The sequence below is a fragment of the Lissotriton helveticus genome, chromosome 5_1 (genome assembly GCF_964261635.1).
Source record: "Lissotriton helveticus chromosome 5_1, aLisHel1.1, whole genome shotgun sequence".
Taxonomy (NCBI): domain Eukaryota; kingdom Metazoa; phylum Chordata; class Amphibia; order Caudata; family Salamandridae; genus Lissotriton; species Lissotriton helveticus.
The window spans coordinates 311446244-311466540 of NC_136065.1; the positions used below are offsets into that span (position 1 = coordinate 311446244).

The 20297-nt window shown below is 48.9% G+C and overlaps 1 protein-coding gene across 4 annotated transcripts in view; it reads left to right on the forward strand.

Moving 5' to 3' along the window:
- Window positions 1-20297, forward strand: part of KLHL17 (kelch like family member 17) — a 245265-nt gene that overhangs the window by 56832 nt on the left and 168136 nt on the right. Inside the window, exon 1 of one of the 4 annotated variants that reach the window (XM_078642350.1) lies at window positions 11888-12230. The exons of the other annotated variants lie outside the window; for them this stretch is intronic. Coding sequence (XP_078498476.1) covers window positions 12225-12230 — 6 coding nt within the window. The 5' untranslated portion in view covers window positions 11888-12224. Of the gene's footprint in view, window positions 1-11887; window positions 12231-20297 lie in introns of those variants that run through there. 4 annotated transcript variants of the gene reach the window in all.

The window sequence follows — 20297 nt, forward strand, 5'->3', positions numbered from 1 at the left end:
TACCTAGGGAAATATTCTTTGAGCAAAACCTTGGCTGTAGACAAGGCAGTATTATCCTTTAGGGGGTATGCCTCTATCCACCTGGAAAAGGCACAAAAAACCACAAGGACATACTTCAAATTATTGCATCTCTCCATATGTATATAATCTAGCTGTATCACCTCAAACGGATACGTCGGAGGAGCAAAATGACCAGCTGGAGTTGGAGTTCCCTTACCAGGATTATACTTCAGACAAATCATACAATGGTTCACCACGTTCTCTGCGCATTTCGGAATTCCAGCATTCTGCCAAACTTGAGCCAACAACTTGCATATTCCCTTCGAACTTATATGAGCCATTCCATGAGCCATTGTAACCACTGGGAGCACATACGCATCTGGCAACAGCCATCGCTGGTGTTCTGACAACTCAACCCAACAACCTGTCGAATCCAACATACCCGTAGTCTCTCTCCAAACACTCACTTCTTTCTCAGTCGCTTCAGCCTAAATCATTTTCACACTTTCTATTGTGTCTTCACACATTCCACCAGCCATAAGCCAATTAGCTGGGCCTGCAACATACATACGGCTCATCATGTCTTTCGCCGTTTCCTTCGCAACTTCATCCGCAAACGCATTCCCTCGACCAACATCGTCCACAACTTTCTTATGTGCACTACACTTCACAATTGCAATCTGCTTTGGGAGAGTGAGAGATTCCAAAAGTTCATTCACCAACTGCCCATGCTGTATTTGTGTCCCATGCGAAGTAAGGAACCCACGCTCTCTCCGCAAACTCCCAAAACTATGGGCAACACCAAACGCATACTGGCTATCGGTGTAAACATTCACTCGCTTTCCTGCTGACAACACGCACGCTTTAGTCAGTGCAATCAACTCTGCTGCTTGCGCAGAATTCTGTGGTATGCGTGCTGTCTCAACAACTGTATGTAAAGTTGTAATTGCATACGCTGCAGTCGTTTCACCATTCGGAAGCTTAAAACACGAACCATCTACCCATAGGGTACCATCAACATCCGTAAGGGGAGTATCCCTCAGGTCAACTCTAGCTTTCGTTTCTTCCTCTGTACGAAGAAAACAATCATGCTGTTCCTGAGGATCCGTCTCTGTAGAGATCGGTAACATCGTAGCTGGATTCAGCACATTACATCTTTTAATGTGAACATGACTAGCCAACAATGTCAACTCGTAACCTGACAGACGTGCACTAGTAAGGTGCTATGTCTTAGTCCTGTTTAATAAGGTATCCACTGCATGTGGAACCATCACAATCAACGTATTATCCAATACCAAACCAGCAGACTGTCGGATAGAAACATCTGCTGCAGCTGTAGCTCTCAGACAACTCGGCAACGCCTTAGCAACTGGGTCTAACGTTACTGAAAAATACGCACATGGACGCTGCTTGTCCCCAAATGGTTGTGTCAACACTGACAACGCACAACCTTCTCTCTCGTGCACGTACAACGTGAAAGGCTTACTATAGTCTGGAGTACCCAACACAGGAGCCGAACACAATGCATTGCGTAGTTCAGAAAAACTTTTCTGACATTCGTCAGACCAAGGAAGAGGATGCGGAGTATCTTTCAGAGTCAATGCTAACAGAGGTTTCGCTAGCAAGGAAAAATTGGGAATCCACTGCCTACAATACGATGTAATACCTAAAAAGGCACGCACTTCTCTCTGTGTGGATGGTACATTCATTTGCGCAATCGCTTGAATTCGTTCTGGGGTCAATCTCCTTCCCTCCTTCGACAAGAGATGACCTAAGTAGGTCACTTCTTGGCGACAATATTGCAACTTTGAAGGTGACACTTTATGATGAAAGTCAGATAAATACCGCACCAAAGAAAGAGTAGCCTCTTTACAAATCTTTTCATCATCAGCAGTAATCAACAAATCATCGACGTACTGAATAAGAGTAGCACCAACAGGTAACACAAAACCGTCAAGCTGAGTTTTCAACGCCTGACTATAGATGGAGGGACTTTCACAATAACCTTTGGGAGCTCTCTTAAACCGGAAGCTTCGGCCTCCTAATGAGAAGCCAAAAATATCCCTGCTCTCCTCAGCAATAGGAATACTGAAGAAAGCATTCTTCAAATCGATGACAGAAAACCAAGCTGCCGAAGCAGGAATCAAAGTCAACAAAGCAGTGATATCAGGTACACCAGGAAACTGTGGTACGACTATCTTATTGACCTCTCGAAGGTCGATCACAAACCTGTACACAGGTGGCTGAGAAGCATCAGTACGTTTAAGGACAGGCAAAACAGGACTGTTACACACATTACCTCTCGTTTCCTCAACTACACCCTTCTCAACTAAATCATAGACAATCGCTAAATGAGCTCTCTCACCATCGCTCGAAATCTTGTATTGTGGAATACGAGGTAGCCTAGCATTCGACTTAAGGGTAACAACATACGGAGGAATCTGCAAAAGACCAACATCATTTGGACCTGTGGCCCAAAGTGTATCAGGAAGCGAACGCAATTCCAGTGGCAAACAATCCTTAGACAAATACATTGGAGAAATCACTTTCTTACCGAGGGTAAGTTGTACTCCTGAAGGAGAACAATGCAATGTCCCATACAGTCTTTTCAGCAAGTCCAAACCCAACAGATTCTCACCACAACCAGTCGTTAAAATAAGTGGAGCTTCCAATTTACAAGGGCCAATGGTAAGGGACAAAGGACTAGAAACCGGATTACGAACTGGGACGCCTGAAAATCCTACTGAAACATTGGTGAAGCCAGACAAAGGTGCGCCAGGAAGTTTTAGAGTGCATAATAGAACTCTTCATCGCACCAGTATCCAAAAGAAAAGGTTCTACCACACCTGATGTAATCACTTCAACATAAGGTCCACTCTGATCTACTGGAACTGACACTACTCCCTCACTTTGTCCTTGGCTGTCCTAGTTATCATTATAACCAGAACTCTCACCTTCGACATAGTAATCCTCAACATAGTACTGGGCAGACTGACCGCTCGGAACATTCTGTCTGTCAAAATAATTCGCAGAAGTCTGTAAGGAAGAGGAACGCTCATTCTGGGGAAACACAACACGTCCCCTACCCCTAGGAGCTTGCTGAAAACTACCACGACCTCTCTGACCAGATACACCATTCGCACGCTGTAACAAAGCCGGGCAACTATTCTTGTAATGACCTTCCTCTCTGCAAAAAGCACACTGATTAGGGCCAGGAAAGAATCGCTGAACATAAGGCTCAGGCTTCTGTAACAATCTCTGAAATTGTGGAGGTTGCTGAAACTGAGGCTGATTCTGACGAGGCGGATAAGCTTGCTGCAAAAGAACTTTCGTCTTTAACTCTTTAGTTTTCTTCTCCACTTTATCCTTCTCATCTTTATCCCTATTCTCGTAATATTGTGCAGTAGCCAATATCTGGGCCGACGAAGAGACAGACCATGAACTCTCAGAGTCCTTTAACTTATTAGAAAGTTCGGGAAGCAAATTAAAGACAAATTTATCCACAAACAACCTTTGACCAACCTCCCTACTCATATCCTGACCACTATGATCAATAAACGTCTCTTCAAACCTAGTGAAGAAATCAGATACACTCTCGTCTTTCTTCTGCTTACATGCTGCTAACTTATCCCAATTCACTCGTAAAGCGGGCATCATCGTTTTCATCAAATTAATAATTCTACCTGTTAATTCTGAAACTAGAGGTTCAGGTTTAGCACCTCCCTCCTGTCTACCATCTGCGGCAACAATATTCGCCCAGGTATCACCTAATTCAGCAGCATGATTCTCATGACCAATCTTCGCCCACAAAGGTTGAGGGACTACATTACCCATCAACATATCGATGTCAGCTAAATTCATAATACATGCTTCAACTGTCTGGGACAACTCCTTGTAATAACCAGCAGGATTCTTACGAGGGTCAGGTAAGGTCTGCTTAAGAGCCAAGACCTCTGCTCTCTTCCAAGGGACATGTACCCATACTCGTTGAAAATGAGCCGGAGCGGCCTGAATACCCTGATTTACATTAGCCTGAACTGCTTCTTTCCATACAGGAGGAACTTCTCTCATAGGATACTGTTTCACTTTCCTCCTAACAGAAGAATCAGGTTCATACAATGTCTGAGGCGGAAGTCTAGATCTGAAAGCAAGTATCGACTCTACGGCATCTGTAACATCAGATTCCACTATCATCCCTTTAGCAAAATCTGACTGAACATCGAGCACATCCTGCGGAATCGGACCCAACTCATTATCTTCCCATTCCTGACGCAGAAAAGTACACATTACATCAAAAACATACCTTTGCTTAGGCGGTTCCCACTGAAAGAAAACATCCATAACTGCTGGCAAATCATACCTCGGAGAATTTAAAATCCACCTACGAGCCAACAAATCCAACACTGTCCGTTCTTCAGAACTAGGAAGCTGACTACGACTCTGCTTACGTTCCGAAACAGGGGTCATACTCAGTGACCCAAACCATGGTGACAACAAATTAACAACTGTCTCGGTCATTCGTTTTCGAGCAGAAGGGGGAGAAGTAGACATAAGAACAGGAGAATAAGTATTCTGAGGCAAAGAAGGTGTAGGGACAAGAACAGTAGAAGTCGAAGATGCAGAAGCAGAAGGCAAAGGAGTTTGAGGCAAAGCTGGTAGCAAGGCTGGCGACCCTAGAATGGGTTGCGCAGGAGGAGGCAAAACCATCTGTGGAACACCGGGTGGCTGAACAACAGCAGGAGGTTGAACAACCGGGGGTAATGGAGGTGCAGTAGCACCCTGTACATAGGGAGGTAAATGAGAGATCAAAGGATCTTTTTCAAGGTCTTTAATCACTTTTGGAGGAGAAGACGGCAAGGCCGGATAACATTTATCTATGGCCATACAACGCTGCCTATCGGAGACTTCATTCACACGCTCTTCTCCATCTTCCTTAAAATGCCTAGCAGCTTGTAATACTGACATATTCTTATCTTTCCTATCTCTTTTTGCTTGCTTAATTTCTCGCTGTTTGGCTTCCTTACGCCAAAGGCGGAAAGAGTCCAACATTGCCGGCCGGGCTTTCTTCTAAAATAGCCTAACTTCTAGATTGTCTAAAATCTCCGTTTCAAAACTACCATGTGGGGGCCATTGCAAAACACCATCTTTTTTTGTGGAGCGGACCCATACTTCATTATAAGTACTAGGACCCACTCTGTGTTTAGAATAGAGCTCATAAGTCGGAGTTCCAACCGGAGGTATCGGACACGAATCCTCCAATCGGGAATCCCTGTTACTACCACAAACAAACCAATTACCAAATTTACCAAGACCAGGCATCTTGCTTACTAGTCTGGTTTCAAACTTCAAAGGGAATCAAAAAATTATACACTCGTAAATATACAAGCCCTTCGGCTTTGGGTTCTGCAGCAACCAAATCAAAACCAAGGAACCAAACAAAGTCGTGGGAGTGACCCACTTATACTTAACCAAATATCTGTCACGCCACCAGAAGACCGTCTATCGTCTCGCTTTACAAACATCAATCGGAGGCTCCAAGACAGGGCGACAGTCAGGGCAACAGTCCTTCGTAGCCGTTGGAAAGTGGGAAGCCTCGCAGAAAAGACCTTCGGTCCACGTCGACATGCAGGGGTCGATGAAGTGGGGGCCCTCCTCCAGAGTTTCCTCACATGGCTCCTCGCAATCTTCGGGCTTGGACCGGTACCACTGAAGTCGCCCCACGTTGGCCGCGCCAACTGAAGAACTGGGACTTCAAGTACCCAGCGGCGCCAGGGACACACCCAAAGTCCTCTGGGTTCCCTTGCCTTGGTATACAGAGACACGGAATACTTCTAGGTGGCGTCAGAGATCAAATTTATTCGCTGCAGCTAGTAGCAGAAATCCCAGCAATACAACACGGTGTACAACTCAAGAAACTGCTCAATTTTCATAGAGCAAGACATCACCTTTTATACACAATATTCTCATTATAAATGTACACCCACTGCACCAAATTCTGACCAATAGGACACATTTTCTAACTGAGTATCACATTAACAAAAACCCAATTTACAGTAACCCAACCCAAAAGTTAATTATTAGGACTGTCCCAAATTCAATTTCCACAAGCCGGACAAACCCATAATTGAAAGCACTACCCATGTAATGAAAGGTCGTAAGGAAAGAAACAATTTAGATGCTGATTAGGATAAGATATGTGCAAGGAAACTAAAGGTTAACGAGGTCCTGAACAGTGATTGCCAATTTCAGACATGATCAGCTAGTGAAACTGGTTCTGCAAAAGGTCGGTTTCAGGTGAAAAGGGCACTCTCTCTGCAGTTCATTCAGAGTCAGAAAAACCCAAGTTAATATATGCACGAACTCAGAAGGCAGGCCACTTGTTCGTTGAGCCTACTTCACAGGCCTATGTGAGGGCAAGACTAAAATGGAGTCAGGTTTGAGAATTACAGAACCACAACTCCTCTGCCACACTCTGTGTTGCTTTCTCTCTCCTGTATGCTTCTCCCCCAAACTCCATGTTGTTCTCACCCTGGTGTGTTTTTCCCCTCTGCATTATTTTATCGTCTGCCTGCATCCCCTCCAACAGCTCCGCATTCTTCTCTCTTGCCCGTGTTGTTTCTCACCACCCTCCGTATTGTTTCTTCCACCCATGCCCTCTGTATTGCTTCTACTCTCTCACCCTCTGTGTTGCTTCTGCCTTGGGTTGCTTTGCACTACCTGCATTGCTTCCTTCCTCACCCACATCCTGTGTTGCTTCCCCCCACCCACGGTGGCCTTTTGCACTACTTTTCTATTTATTTTTACCAATCCAACACTGTGGTGAAGTTTTATGCAGTCATCTGTGAGTAGAGAACGAAGAGGTTCCATGTAGAGGCTGGAAATTACAGAAGACTGTATCGAAACCTAGGGGACTCTGCAGGTGATAGGGATGTGTTGGGATCTGGAGGTATGCATGTGTGCAAATTGTTGTCATTTGGAAAGGTAGGAGTAGGACCAGTGAATGACTTTGCCAGTGAAACCCGTTCAAGATTCTTGGGTAGGTATGAGGTTGGGGTGGCTGGGCCACTGGGAAATCGAGCACATAAAATAAGAAAAGGGGTTGTCTGTGTGCCCTTGACACAAGCTGGCCAAACTCTAGAAGGTGAGGTGGCCATGATGGCCAAAATTGCGGACTAAATTGAAGGCCGATGAGCTGTCCAGCATTAGCAAGAGGCTAGGGTGGAGGTCTTCAATCTGTGGGGTGCAACCTCTAGGGGGGGCCTGGAGTCCAGGGAAGGGGGTTGCGCATTTCCAGGCCTTACTTGCCTGGAATTCAAAACGTGCTCAACCTTGTTAAAATGCTTCAGCTGAAGTTAATTGAGGCTCATGTACTGTAAAACTAAGAGGCCCGGCAGTCAGATGAAACAATCCTTCAAATAATCCTTCATGCCAGGGTGCCTGCTTGCCTGAATGAAATGCAAATGTACGCAAGGAGTTAATCTGCAAATGTAAAGGATGCTTGGGAGTGGTTCTGGCTTTAATTGTTCTAATCACTTCAAGCATTGTGATGGCAAAGATGTGTTTTTTTGTGTGGTGGTTAGCAACTGGGCTGTGAAGTGTGTGCTTTTAATGATAACTGTATTTACACAGCGCCCCTAGGGAGGTGTTGAAGGGACAGTTATGCAACAAAAGGCATTACTTATGGTCTGGTATTACACATACCAACTTTTTGGAAGCCCCATTTCATCGTAAAACTCTTTGCACATTTTGTAGCAGTCTATCTTATAATGTGTGTAATGCAAGTTTAAAATAATGACTTGCTTATTCGCAGTGCTTTCTGTCGCAGGCTGTGACCTCATAGCACTAAAAATACACAAATCACTATTTTCCACTGCACCAACCAAATTTAATTCTGTGGCTCTCTGGTTACACACAGACCTATGCAGTGCATTAAAGAATAGAGGTTTTATAATGTGCTACATAGTGCATTTCCCACTGAGTAACAACTTTTTAAAATGTATTTTTCATTTAAGCTCCTTATTTTATATGTAGCTACCTGGTGGTGAAAGCCCTAAAAAATGAACAAAATATTTTGGGGTTGATTAATGAGAGGCTTGCGCTTCTGGAGCTTCAGTTTTCTTTAATCTTTGGTGGCACAAGCATCTAAATCATATCTATAAGGCGAGGCAAAGTCACCCTCCATGGCTTTGCATGGCCTCATAGATATGGAGTAAGACAAAACCGCGCAAGTCACTGTGTTGCCTTACTCTATGGCAAGTAGGCGTTCCATAGATGTTGCGGTGGGTGTTCCCACACAACGCCCATGGATTTTGTCGCTGCCCCAGATGTACAAAACCATGTAAACCTGGGGCAGTGCCAAAACCTTACGCCTCCCCACAGTAGGCGTAACAAGGAGAAATGTTTCGATTTCTCCTCGATTTTCCCTCTTTCCGTGTGTGCTGCATTCTGCAGCACACATGGAAAGAGGAAAACCCCTCTCAGGATTGTTTTTGTGCAGTAACGTGCCCTTTCCTGCACAAAAAATATCCTGCCAATGTTGGTGCTAGGCAGCAATATGTGTGGCAACATAGGGTGGGAAGGACAAGAATGCACCATATTCCATAAATAAGCTGCCCTTTTGACATTGGCGTAGGGCAGCGCTGCAAGAAGACTTGGCCTGGTGATTGTCTTGTTTGTGCTTGTGAGTGCTTTTAGTGGAGTCTAACCAGTGAATGAATGTTGTCCTTTCAGAAGTTTCAGTCGCCCCACACTGGAGAGTGCCATCCTTCTGTGTGGGACACCTCTCATATAATGCTTGTCCAGATTCCAGAATGTGTAGTACTTGGCACGAAATGGGTGCTTTATTCAACCTGGCATTTAGCCATATTGGTATGAGCAGCTAATTGTGACAGAGTATTTTGCATATTGGTGTGCTGGGTTGCACTTTTACTAGTGTCAATATGTGGTGGGGTGTAGGGGATGCGTGTGTTGCTTCTGGAAGATGGAGAAGGAGCAAGAGTTTGTGGCGTCTGTCACTTGCATAGTTTAGTAATGTTATATGGTGTCTGGGGACTTTGTGTGTGAGTTTTGTGATCACAGGTTTTGTGTTAGTCTGGTCAAAGGAGTTTTGAGTTGAAGTGATGTATCACTAAAATGTCTGTTTTTGTGTTTGTGCCTTGAATATGTAGACTTTGGGATGACGAGGAAACCCTTTTGCCGAAAGAAGCCTGTGGGTTCCATGTTCTGGCTGTCGCATCACTGAGTCTGTGGCTATGTGTCCTGCATCCATAAGTGTTGTATGGCGTCATTGTAAGTGCACAGAAATGTGGTGGTGGAGCCTTGTATACAAGGATGTTGCAAGACTCGCAGATCTTTGACCGTTGTGCGATGGTGGTCAGTGTAGTTGTGGGTTTTGGGTTGTTTTTTACGAGATGTGGGGCATTTGTTGTTCTTGGGTGTCTATGTGGTTGTTGGTGTTTACATATTGCTGTTTGATGAAAGTGCACCCTTTACATATTGGAGACTCACTGATTGTGAATGATTGTCCCTATACTGTTTGTGAAAGGGGCTGACTGTTCTTTATTTTGTCCTTTGTGTGAAAAGGAGGTGAGTAATATCCTGTGGGTCCCTCTATCCCGTGTATCTGGAATGCTGGGAGTGAATGATTTGATGGAATGTTGGTGTTCGTGTGTGAAGTGGAAACTAAGTGATGAGAACAGTTAGAGGGTGAGCGGAAACCTACCCTACCCGATGGGCTTCGGACTCTTGTGTGAAGACCCTGGACTCTACTACAAGAGCATGGTGGTAACGCAGCCTCATTTTGTGCTGGTGTTGCCTCGCGCTCCTGACCTAAACTCTTACTCTTACACTTACATGTACTCGAGATCAGTGGTTGAGATTATGGTTTTATGGTTGTAGGTCAGTTTTTTTCAAAATATGACTTTGCTGTGTGTTTTCAAATATTACCAAGATAGTGTGGGCTGCTGCCCGTGTGTAGGGTGGAGGTGCTGCTGCGTGTGATGTACCTGGGCTGTGTTTTGACCTTTCCAGTATTAAGAATGTGACCTCCACATCCCTAAACTGAAGAATGACATTTTTCAGCCATTCGCACTAAGCGTACCCTGTGTTTGCTCTACTGTTCTGTTCTATGTGAATGAAGGTGAGATTATACAATAGACTGGCTTCGTCAATGCTTGTTTATTAAGCATGACTTGATGCTGCAGGTGACTATTTAAGGTAGCCGGTGGATCCTCGAGTCTTAAGGTGGTCTTGAAAGTGCAGGGGGCGTTGACGTGATTATTGGTGCTGCATGCGACATGGGGTCGGTCTGGGGCTATAGATGATTTTAAGGTGGGATTGGTATTGTAGGTACAATTTATAGTTACTGGCTGCAGCAGAAGCCGGAGCGCACACATGGATTTCACTTAAGGAGGTTTCGCTGTGTTGCAGAACATGTATAACATTGATTTGTTGTCACAGGCTGGGTGAAACCCGGGGTATCTTCCATTGAAGGCAGCGGGGTGTGTGGTGCCCGGGGCCATTCTTATGCATCGCACCCCTATCGTGTAGGGCAGAGCTGAGGTGGAACTGTCCGGCGCCACCTTAACTCTCAGCCTGCACCTGGTTGGTTTCAATTTGCGTCAGTTTCTGGGATCCGGGGGCTCCTGATCCGGAGACGCGAAAGGGTGAAACTGCAGTACCGGAGCACCACGGCCGCGGAAGTGCAGCGAGGGGGCCGCTCGGGGTCCCCAAGCATCCGGACCGGAGGAGGGGCATCGCTGGGCTCCCCCGGGGAAATAAAGAGAACAGCGGGGCGAGAGTGGCAGCGAGACGCTGCGAAGGAAGCACCCGCGCGGGAGAGCGCCCCCAGCAGACCCTCCCTCAGGAGAGCGCGCAAAACTTGCAGTGCGGAGAGAGCATCCCCCATCAATCCAAAACCCACATAAAACGAAAACTCGACCGGGAGGGGGCGCCTCCGGCAGCAGTCGTCTCTGAGAACGCCCCAACACTGGCACTGATAGAGAGCATCTGCCTCCCCCCAAACCTACGTAAAAAGAGGGGTGCGCCCCAGCAGCATCCGTGTAGAGAGCAACCAACACCGGCATTTGCGGAGAGAGCATCTCTGCTGCGCTCCTCCCTCAGCCCCAACCCCCCTCCCGCCCCTTCACCTAAAAATAGAGAACACCGCCGGGAGACGGGGGTCCTGCAGCAGCAATGCAGACGAGCCCCCATGAGAGCACCTCCAGGCGAGAGCGCGCACTCCAGCACTAATACTGCGGGGAGAGCATCACCCGGAGAGAGCCCCCCTCCCCCAGCAGCACAAGAGAGCCCCAAAGAGCCCCCCTCCCCCAGCAGCACAGGAGAGCCCCAAGACAGCGGGCATCAGCGCTTGGGGCGAGAGCCCAACACACCCAGCTGTGGAAAACCCCTCTCTGCCCTCCATTGCCGCTACTGCGGTGTGGATCCCACCCCCGCCACCCCACGATAGAGAGCACGCGGGGTGCGAGCTTGGAAAGCATCCCGGGGAAGGAAGGGCCCATCAGGAAACCTGACAAAGGAAGTGATACCCTCCCACCGGCACGACTGTGCACCCCTCTCCCAAAATACAAGCAAGGACTCTGGGGGAGCACCCACTGACGCAGCGCTAGGGCTCCCTGTCCCAGATATCATAGGGGCGCCGGGGACAGCCCGGCTGCAGTGCTTGGCCATAGAGAGGCCCTCCGAGTTGCAGTGCAAGGTTGCACAGGGCCCCATAGGACTGCACAGTAGGGATGCACAGGGCCCCATAGGACTGCAGTGAAGGGATGCACAGGGCCCCATAGGACTGCAGAGTAGGGATGCACAGAGGACCCACAGGACTGCAGTGATGGGATGCACAGGGCCCCATAGAACTGCAGTGAAGGGATGCACAGGGCCCCATAGGACTGCAGTGAAGGGATGCACAGGGCCCCACGGACTGCAGTGAAGGGATGCACAGGGCCCCATAGGACTGCAGAGTAGGGATGCACAGGGCCCCATAGGACTGCAGTGCAGGCATGCAGAGGAGCTCCGCAGGACTGCAGCTCACGGGTGCAGAGGAACACACAGCGGAGTAGAAGCCCGCGAGGACTGCAGCGCGGGAGGGCTCTCGGGACTGCAGTGCAGTCCATCCACCCAGGACAGTGCACGGTGCCCAGTAAGCCGCGCCGGCCGGCGGAGATGGTCCCTCCACAGACAGCTGCTGCCGGCTTGAGACAATAGGACATATGTCTGTGAGTATCGGAGCCGGGATTATAGCCTCTGTGCGCCTCATGTCACAGCCGGAGTGGGTGGAGGGGGTTCTCAGAGCAGAGGCTGCAAGGGGGGGGGGGCTCTCCGAGCGGGGGCTGGAGGGCAGGGTGCCAGTCTGACCACAGGCTGCAGGGAAAGCTGCCCATCTGCTCAGAGGCTGCTGGGGGAGGTGCATCTGGGACCCGGGGCTGTGGGGGGAGGTTCCTTTTCAAACAGGGGCTGCGAGGCAGGATGCGTCTCTGACAAGAGTCTACCTGCAGGGGAGGGTACCCGTGTCTCATCTGCTTTCAGGGGCGGGTGCCTCTCCGACCATAGACTGCGGAGGAGGGTGCATCTCTGAGCAGTGGCTGCAGGGGAAGTTATCTGGGGCATCTGCGACCAGAGGCCGCAGGGGCGAGTGCCTCTGACCGGAAGCAACTTTATAAATAAATACTGAAGTATCAAAAAAGTTGAAGGATGGAATGCTTGAATTCATCTCAGCCACTGGTTATTACTCGGGCCGCATCCTAGTCCAGGGAGGACCTGGCCTGGCAATTCAATGTGGACTGTTCCCGGCAGAGCAGGGTCAAAACGGATTTGCATATGACTGGGTCCCAGCTGAAGCGGCATTGTGGGCAAACAATTATGGCTTGGGTTGTGCCTCAGAACGATTGCCAGTAGCTGAGATTAATTCAAGCAATCCATCCACAACCGTCTTTTTGGTGCCCTAAGTGGGACGGGTATGCCCTGATGTGGGCCCTGTGTTCACTGGACTGTTCCCATGAGGCGCAGGGTCAAGGCTGATTTGCATATGGCCATGTCTGAACTGGGGTGGTGTAGAGTGCAAAAAAACGATAGATTTAGGCCCAGATCTCTGTACTGGGGTGAATGTATGACATTGTTCTGCATTCTGTCCATCAACTGTTGTTTTTGCATTTTCCCCGTGTTCACTGTGCCACTGGAACCAAGGTATACCTGGCTGATGAGTCCTAATAAGGGTGAAAGCGGTCCTGGGTTGCTTGTGTCCGCATCAGGGCGGACCTGGCCTGGCAGCTCGGGTTGGACTTTTTCCCATTGAGCAGGGCCAAGACTGATCTGCAGATGGCTGGGTGCAAACATGTGGGATGGTGCGGACAAAAAACAATGGTTTGGGGTACAGCCCAGAGCGATTGCTAGTGTCTGAGATTAATTCAAAGCATTCCATCCATCAACTTGTTTTTGATTCTCCAACCGTAGGTGTCGGGGGAGGTTACATTTCTAACCAGAGAGAACAGGGGAGAGTGTCCATCAAACTAGATACTGCAGCGAGTTATGCATCTCAGAAAAGATAAACCGAACCAGAGATTGGTTCCCATCTGTAGTCTTACATAGGAGCTAAAACTATGGATTGGAATGCGGTCCAGAGTAGTTGCCAATAGCCCACATGAAAGCAATTTATCATGGGCTGGGGTGTCTCCGACCCAAGACTGCAGGGGAGAATAGCTCTCAGACAAGCACCAACCGAGAATGGTCCCGTCAGACCTGAGGATGAAAGGTGGCAGGGCTGGCCTTTAGCATGGGCGAGCTGGGCTCCGGCCAAGGGCGCCAATATTCTGAGGTGCATGACCCTGTGTGCAACAGCCCCTTCTCATTTGGCTCCAGGCTTGTCCTTATCCCTGCCTGTTAGTTTCTCTCTGATTTTCCGGTTTAAAGTAGTTTTATGCCTTCATTATCCTATGGCAGGAGATGTTTTTAACACTCCTTTAGCCCCCTTCTTTGCCCTTCTTTCACCCTCTGGCCCCTTCTGATACACATCAACAAAACCATCATCTGCTTGAGGCAGGTAAGCAATCAGTGATTTTGGTGAGCAGGGGATGTTTGTGTTCAGGGGCCAGTCCCTGCTCATCCAGGTACTGACCAGTGAACGCAAAAGGGACCCCCTGCTGCCTCATTTAGGGCCAGATGTATGACTCCCATAATTGCACCTCGCAAATTGTGTGTCTTTTGCGACTCGCAATTTGCGAGGCTCTATTTTGGATGTACAACAGTGTGTAACACACTGTTAGCGATTCCCAATGGGCTCGCAAATTGAGAGGCTCATGAATATTAATGAGCCTCTCACAATTTGCGACCCCATTGGGAATGGCAGGTCCTCCCAGGTATGGTGGCCTGCTGGGCTCAGCAGACCACCATGTCTGGGACTGCTTTTAAATTAAGCAGTTTTTTAGGTCTCGCCTGTCGATGCGCATGCGCATCGAGCTTGCGAGACTATGGGGGCTTAAACAGTCTTTAACCAACTTTCAAGGAATCGTGGCGATTCCTTGCAGTGCCCGTGAAATTCAAGCTCAATGCGCATGCGCATTGAGCTTAAAAGCGCGTGCACATGCCCCCAGCCGCCTGCCTTGCATGTATTTTCCCTCAGGCGCACTCCTCCCACACCCCCGCTCCGCCCCCTCCCCTGCCTGCCGTGTCGCATTTCTTCAGTTCCCTCAGCCGCACTCCAGGCCCCTGCTGCTTTCACACCCTCTCCCCGCTCCGCCCCCTCCCCTGCCCGCCGTGTCGCATTTCTACTCCCCCCCTCCCCTTCTCTGCCTTCCCTCCGTCTTGTCTCTTTTGGTCTTATTCTTGTTTTAACTTTTTTTTCATCTTGGTTTGCCTTTCTTCACTTTCTACTGCAGTAACACACTCAGTTTTGTCCCTTCACGCGACAGCATCTCTCAAATTGCAGTAAGTCTACAGCGGGTTCTTTTTGATGCTCTACTTCGTTGCAGTTTGTATTTTAAATTTGCACACTTTTGATGCGGCCGCTGCTTTCACTTTCGCGTGCACAGGGACGAGTCCTCTTCACATCCACCCCCTACAAGTGGTGCCTCCCGCTCACGTGCTGCTGGGTGGCTCTTGTTTACCCCACACTACCCAACCCCCCATCTTCGGGCCACTGCACTGTCTCGCCCGCCAGATTTGCATTTTGCCTAGCACCCTCGCCTTCAGTTCTCGTTGACAGTAAATAATAAAGCGTTTCCGCTATGCCGGCTCTGCAGTGCAGGGCCATGAACCATGTATGATAACATCACCCAAAGTCGCCATTCACATACCGTCTATACTACCGACTTTCAAAGGCCCTCATGCTTGTCTGGCTCCTCCCTAGTAAAGCAATCCAGAAGTACAACTCTGAATCAAAGACTCTCTGCCTCATCAACATTTGCCAGCATGCGGAGACTTCAAAGACTTCAAGCTGTGGCCATAATCAGGCCCCCTGCTTGCCATAACCCCTCCCTTTTCCCCCTCCCTCCTGGACAGCCTCGCTCTCCCAAGCACCTCGCTTAGGCACATACATACACCACTCACGTGCTCCCCACCCCCCTCCTCCCCCGATCACTTTCACGTCCGTCCGTCTCCCTAGATATAACACAATTACACGCAAAACTGAAAATGTACAGCTCAGCTGTTGATCTCCCAACTCAATGCCGTATGTGCGACATCAAAGAGTTTAAATACCTATATTCCAAGTGCTACTGTTAATGCAGGTTAAGTGAAACTACTAGTTGTTTTGAAACTGGCATAATCATGTTTTAAAAATATTATTTTAATCTGTGCCAATTGATTGTAGTTTGCACTCGCCACAGGCAGCACAGTCACACACCCAATGCCACTCACACACGCAACGCCACTCACACACACAACGCCACTCATACACGCAACTCATCCACGCAACCCCACTCACACACGCAACCCCACTCACACACGCAACGCCACTCACACACGCAACGCCACTCATACACGCAACGCCACTCACACACGCAACGCCACTCACACACGCAACGCCACTCATCGACGCAACGCCACTCATCGACGCAACGCCACTCACACACGCAACGCCACTCACACACACAACGCCACTCACACACGCAACGCCACTCACACACGCAACGCCACTCACACACGCAACGCCACTCACACACGCAACGCCACTCACCCACGCAACGCCACTCACCCACGCAACGCCACTCACCCACGCAACGCCACTCATCCACGCAACGCCACTCATCCACGCAACGCCACTCATCCACGCAACGCCACTCATCCACGCAACGCCACTCATCCACGCAACGCCACTCATCCATTTCCAAACGAAAAAGGTCAAACTCTTCTATTGCGAGACCTATTGCATTTTCAATGCTTGTTTTAAATGCAGCCCGTTTTCCTTGAAGGAAAACGGGATGCATTAATAAAACAAATGAAACATTTCGCCAGCAGCAGGTGGTGATGGTACCTTGCAGATCAGAGCATGCAAGGCTGGGTACCTCACAGACCACAGTATGCACGACTGGATACTTCTCAAACCAGCGTCCTGTGGTGATGGTACCTCGCAGACCAGAGTGTGCAAGGGTGGGCAACTCTCCTTCCAGAGTGTACAAGGCTGGGGACCTCTTATGCCAACAGTAGGTGCTGACGGTACCTCGCAGACCAGAGAATGCAAAGCTGGGCACCTGTCCTTCCAGGATGTGCAAGGCTGGGGACCTCTTATGCCAGCAGTAGGTGCTGACGGTACCTTGCAGATTCGAGCATTGCAAGGCTGGGTACCTCACAGACCACAGAATGTACGGCTGGGTACTTCTCAAACCAGCGGCCTGTGGTGATGGTACCTCGCCGACCAGAGTGTGCAAGGGTGGGCCACTCTCCTTCCAGGGTGTGCAAGGCTGGGCACCTCTCCTTCCAGGGTGTGCAAGGCTGGGCACCTCTCCTTCCAGGGTGTGCAAGGCTGGGTACCGCGCAGACCAGTGTGTGCAGGCCTAGGCCCCTCTAATACCAGGTTCCATCCAGGTGCTCTTTAATCCAGCGGCTGCTGGCGATGGTGCCACTCAGGCCAGATGGTGCCGAGGAAGCTGGCTTTCAGTGTCAGACCATTGGCTCCACCATGGCCGAGGCTCTGGTCGCAGGATGGAGGCAGGGAGGGTCCCTAATGCATCAAGGCGGCTCCTGTGTGTACAGTATTCACGAGTGAGCCACGAGCAGAGTACACCGGTGTGGATTGGGGCTCCTAGACGAGCGAGCGTTTTGTCCCAGAGGGTGACCGGCTAGGGCATCTGGGAGCACCTGCTCGGGGGGGTGGGGGGACATTACGATTAAGGGGGTCTGTAAGTGCATTGTGTCGTCAAGGACGTGGGGCAGATTTTCAGCGTGAGAAATTGTTTGTTTATTGTTAGACCGTGTGTGAGTGGGAGGATGCCCCTCCCCCAGTCCTGCTCAAGGCCCTGGCTCACGGGATCAGCGTGTCCCCAGACGGCCGCCGTATCAGATGTCGCCTGGAGGTGCAGCTGCCGCCCATGGCGGTGACCGGGCCGTGCCCTGGTGCAGGAGCCTGAGTTGCCTAAGGGGGGGCGGACTCGGGGCGCGGGAGGGGATTTTCGGACTCCGGTACTCGCTCAGGAGGGACCATGGGTATCGCCAGCAAGATGCCCACTGCCCTCCATTCTGGGCCCAGGACAGAGAGCCCGTATTTACTTACCCAAACTTGGATGACAATTTCGTCTTATTTAACTAAGTATTCCCCACCTTGGCCCTACCGACACAGTCCAGCACTGCTACATTTTACAGATGTGCTCAGCGCCTGACCTACTGTACTGTACCTAGCATAGCACCTCTGTCCTCCCACTGTAAATGTACAGTAACAGACCTGCAACTTCCTGTCCGTGCCCCTCCTCCAACGCTGTTTATCTCTCGTCCGAATATTCCACCTGCTCTAGGTATCCGAGCGGGACCTGCCACCGTATACCGAAGCCACACATCACATTTCCTCCCGCCATATCCTTCCGCCCATCCACTGCACCTGTTCCCTTCCCCCCGTCAGACGTGAATCCGTCCAAAGCCTCCCTGCACGGAAAATGCAGTCACTGCATATATGCGAACCTGCACCCAATGTTGAATACAAAAATGTGCACAGTAAATGCGCCCTCTTTAAATATTCAGACCCGCACCGCAGCTGCATACCCAGGGGCAGTTTACTACCCCTGATGAGGCTATACACTGGGCAGAGCTCTGCTCCAGAGTCCAAGATTACTGATTAGTCCAGTGGTTGTTGTTGGTTATTGGGTTTAGTCTTGTGCTCTCATGCAAACCATTGCATGCATGTAGTGCGGTCTTCTCGTTGCGGATTACATCAATAGGAGTTAGGCTGTGGTATGTGAGTTCATGCAGATGGCATGTGGGATTAATGGAGGAACAAAATTAGATTGTTTATTTTTAGTTTGTCGAGTCTGACTTTCTAAGAAGGACAGGTTGGCATCTTTGAAACAAGAAGTGGGCAATTTACAGAAATAAAATATATAGAATGAGTGCACCCGTGTGGTACTTTGCACACCGTAGCAGAGCAATGAACGTGGTTACACTCTGCTGCAGAATAATTAAGATCGAATGCCTATATGTCCTGTGCATTCTGCAGTTGTCATTGCAAATTGCTGCATATTTACATTCCTGTGAAATATATAGTGCTGCAGTTTTAAGGGTCCATGTTCTTGCTGTTGGTTTAGACCCCAGTTTTTTATTTTATACACATACAAATCTTGCTGCAACATCTTTACCCTTGTGAAATTGTCTTGTAAATGTGATTGAGTACCAAAGTCTGTATACGATTAACTTCTCAGTTTTCCATTTGCAATGTAGTGGGGTTTCTCCTATGGAAGACAGTGCAGACATACATGGACTCCATGTCTGTGCATTACTAAGTTGGCTTCCTGCATGTGCATTCTGTGTCCTCTGTAAAGTAATGTGACCTTGGTGCATGAGAAACCAAGGTAACAGATTACATGCTGGGGACCCTACCTGGGTGTGATGGATAATCTACTGAAATCTTCATGATCGCAGCAAATGACCCACCTGACTGCAGATTCTGTGTACCAGCAACTTGTCGGCAGACTAGGTTGGTTGCAGAGCAGATGCCATTGGTTCCTCGTCAACCCAGGCATCATTTCTCTAAGTCACCCTAGAAACATCCATCAGTCTTACGCAGGACCATCTGTTGACAGCCCTATTATCTTGCTGCATAGATTCAGGCCTTTGTGCTCATGCTCTGCTAGTTTGGGATAGTCCAGCAGCCTGAATATGGAGACATTTTTGTAGTTAGTTACATTGTAGGATAACTGCAATCATTTTTGTCAAATTAGGTCCTGTCTCCCCTGGGCCGGCATGTGTAAAGTACATCACCAATATATGTTCCATCGTAATCAGTGCATGTGAAAAACCATCGGAGGACTGGCTGAAAAACAGTATGTTCCTGCTAGGAAACTTTGTTCAGCTACCGCCAACCTATTGGTCCAGCCTAGATTTAAAAAAGCACAATGGTGTGGAAAGAGCATCGTGATGGAAGCAATCGAAGTAAGGAATGCACTTCCTCTGTGCATAAAAAATGTGTCCAATCTCCTCTCTTTTAGGAAGGCTGTTAACATCTGGTTATTCAGATCCTGGTATCTCTTCTGCACCTTTGTTGACACTCGCAGCTGAAACAAAACGGTGCTTAGACGCCTCAGGGCAATAATGCACTTACAAATAAAGTTTAAATTAACATATCCTTAGCGTACCCCGAGCCCTAGGTCAGCATTCATAAATCACATTACCCAATCCAGGTCCAGTTGTTAGAAGTACATAGGAAATGCATCAGAGAACTAGCTTGATATCGTTGTCGGTTCTTGAGCCTCCATCTGAAAATCCAACATGACTTGCTGACCTAGACAATACAGACCACGGTCCGTGCTCCTTGGACAAGTTTCCAGACGACCAGACCCCCTCCACAGTTGCCAACAAAAGTCCACAACTGTACTGTCTGAAGGACTGACTCAATCGATCTCCTAGGTTGCTTCTTGCATCTTCAGAGGCAGGCCTTTTGTGACTGTTGAGCTGTATCCCAGGTTGGGAAGGTGCATACTAGACCACCCAGCAGCATCCAAAGTGAAGCAGTATTCCTACTTGGTGGGTCCCGGGTTCCAGATCGGAGATGGAAATTTGGCCTTCAAACCCTCTTTAACTCATCTGAATAGTTTGGTTGAGCAGTCTAGGTCTCACTTACAGGGGTGATGTAAAAGTTGAGCAACAGA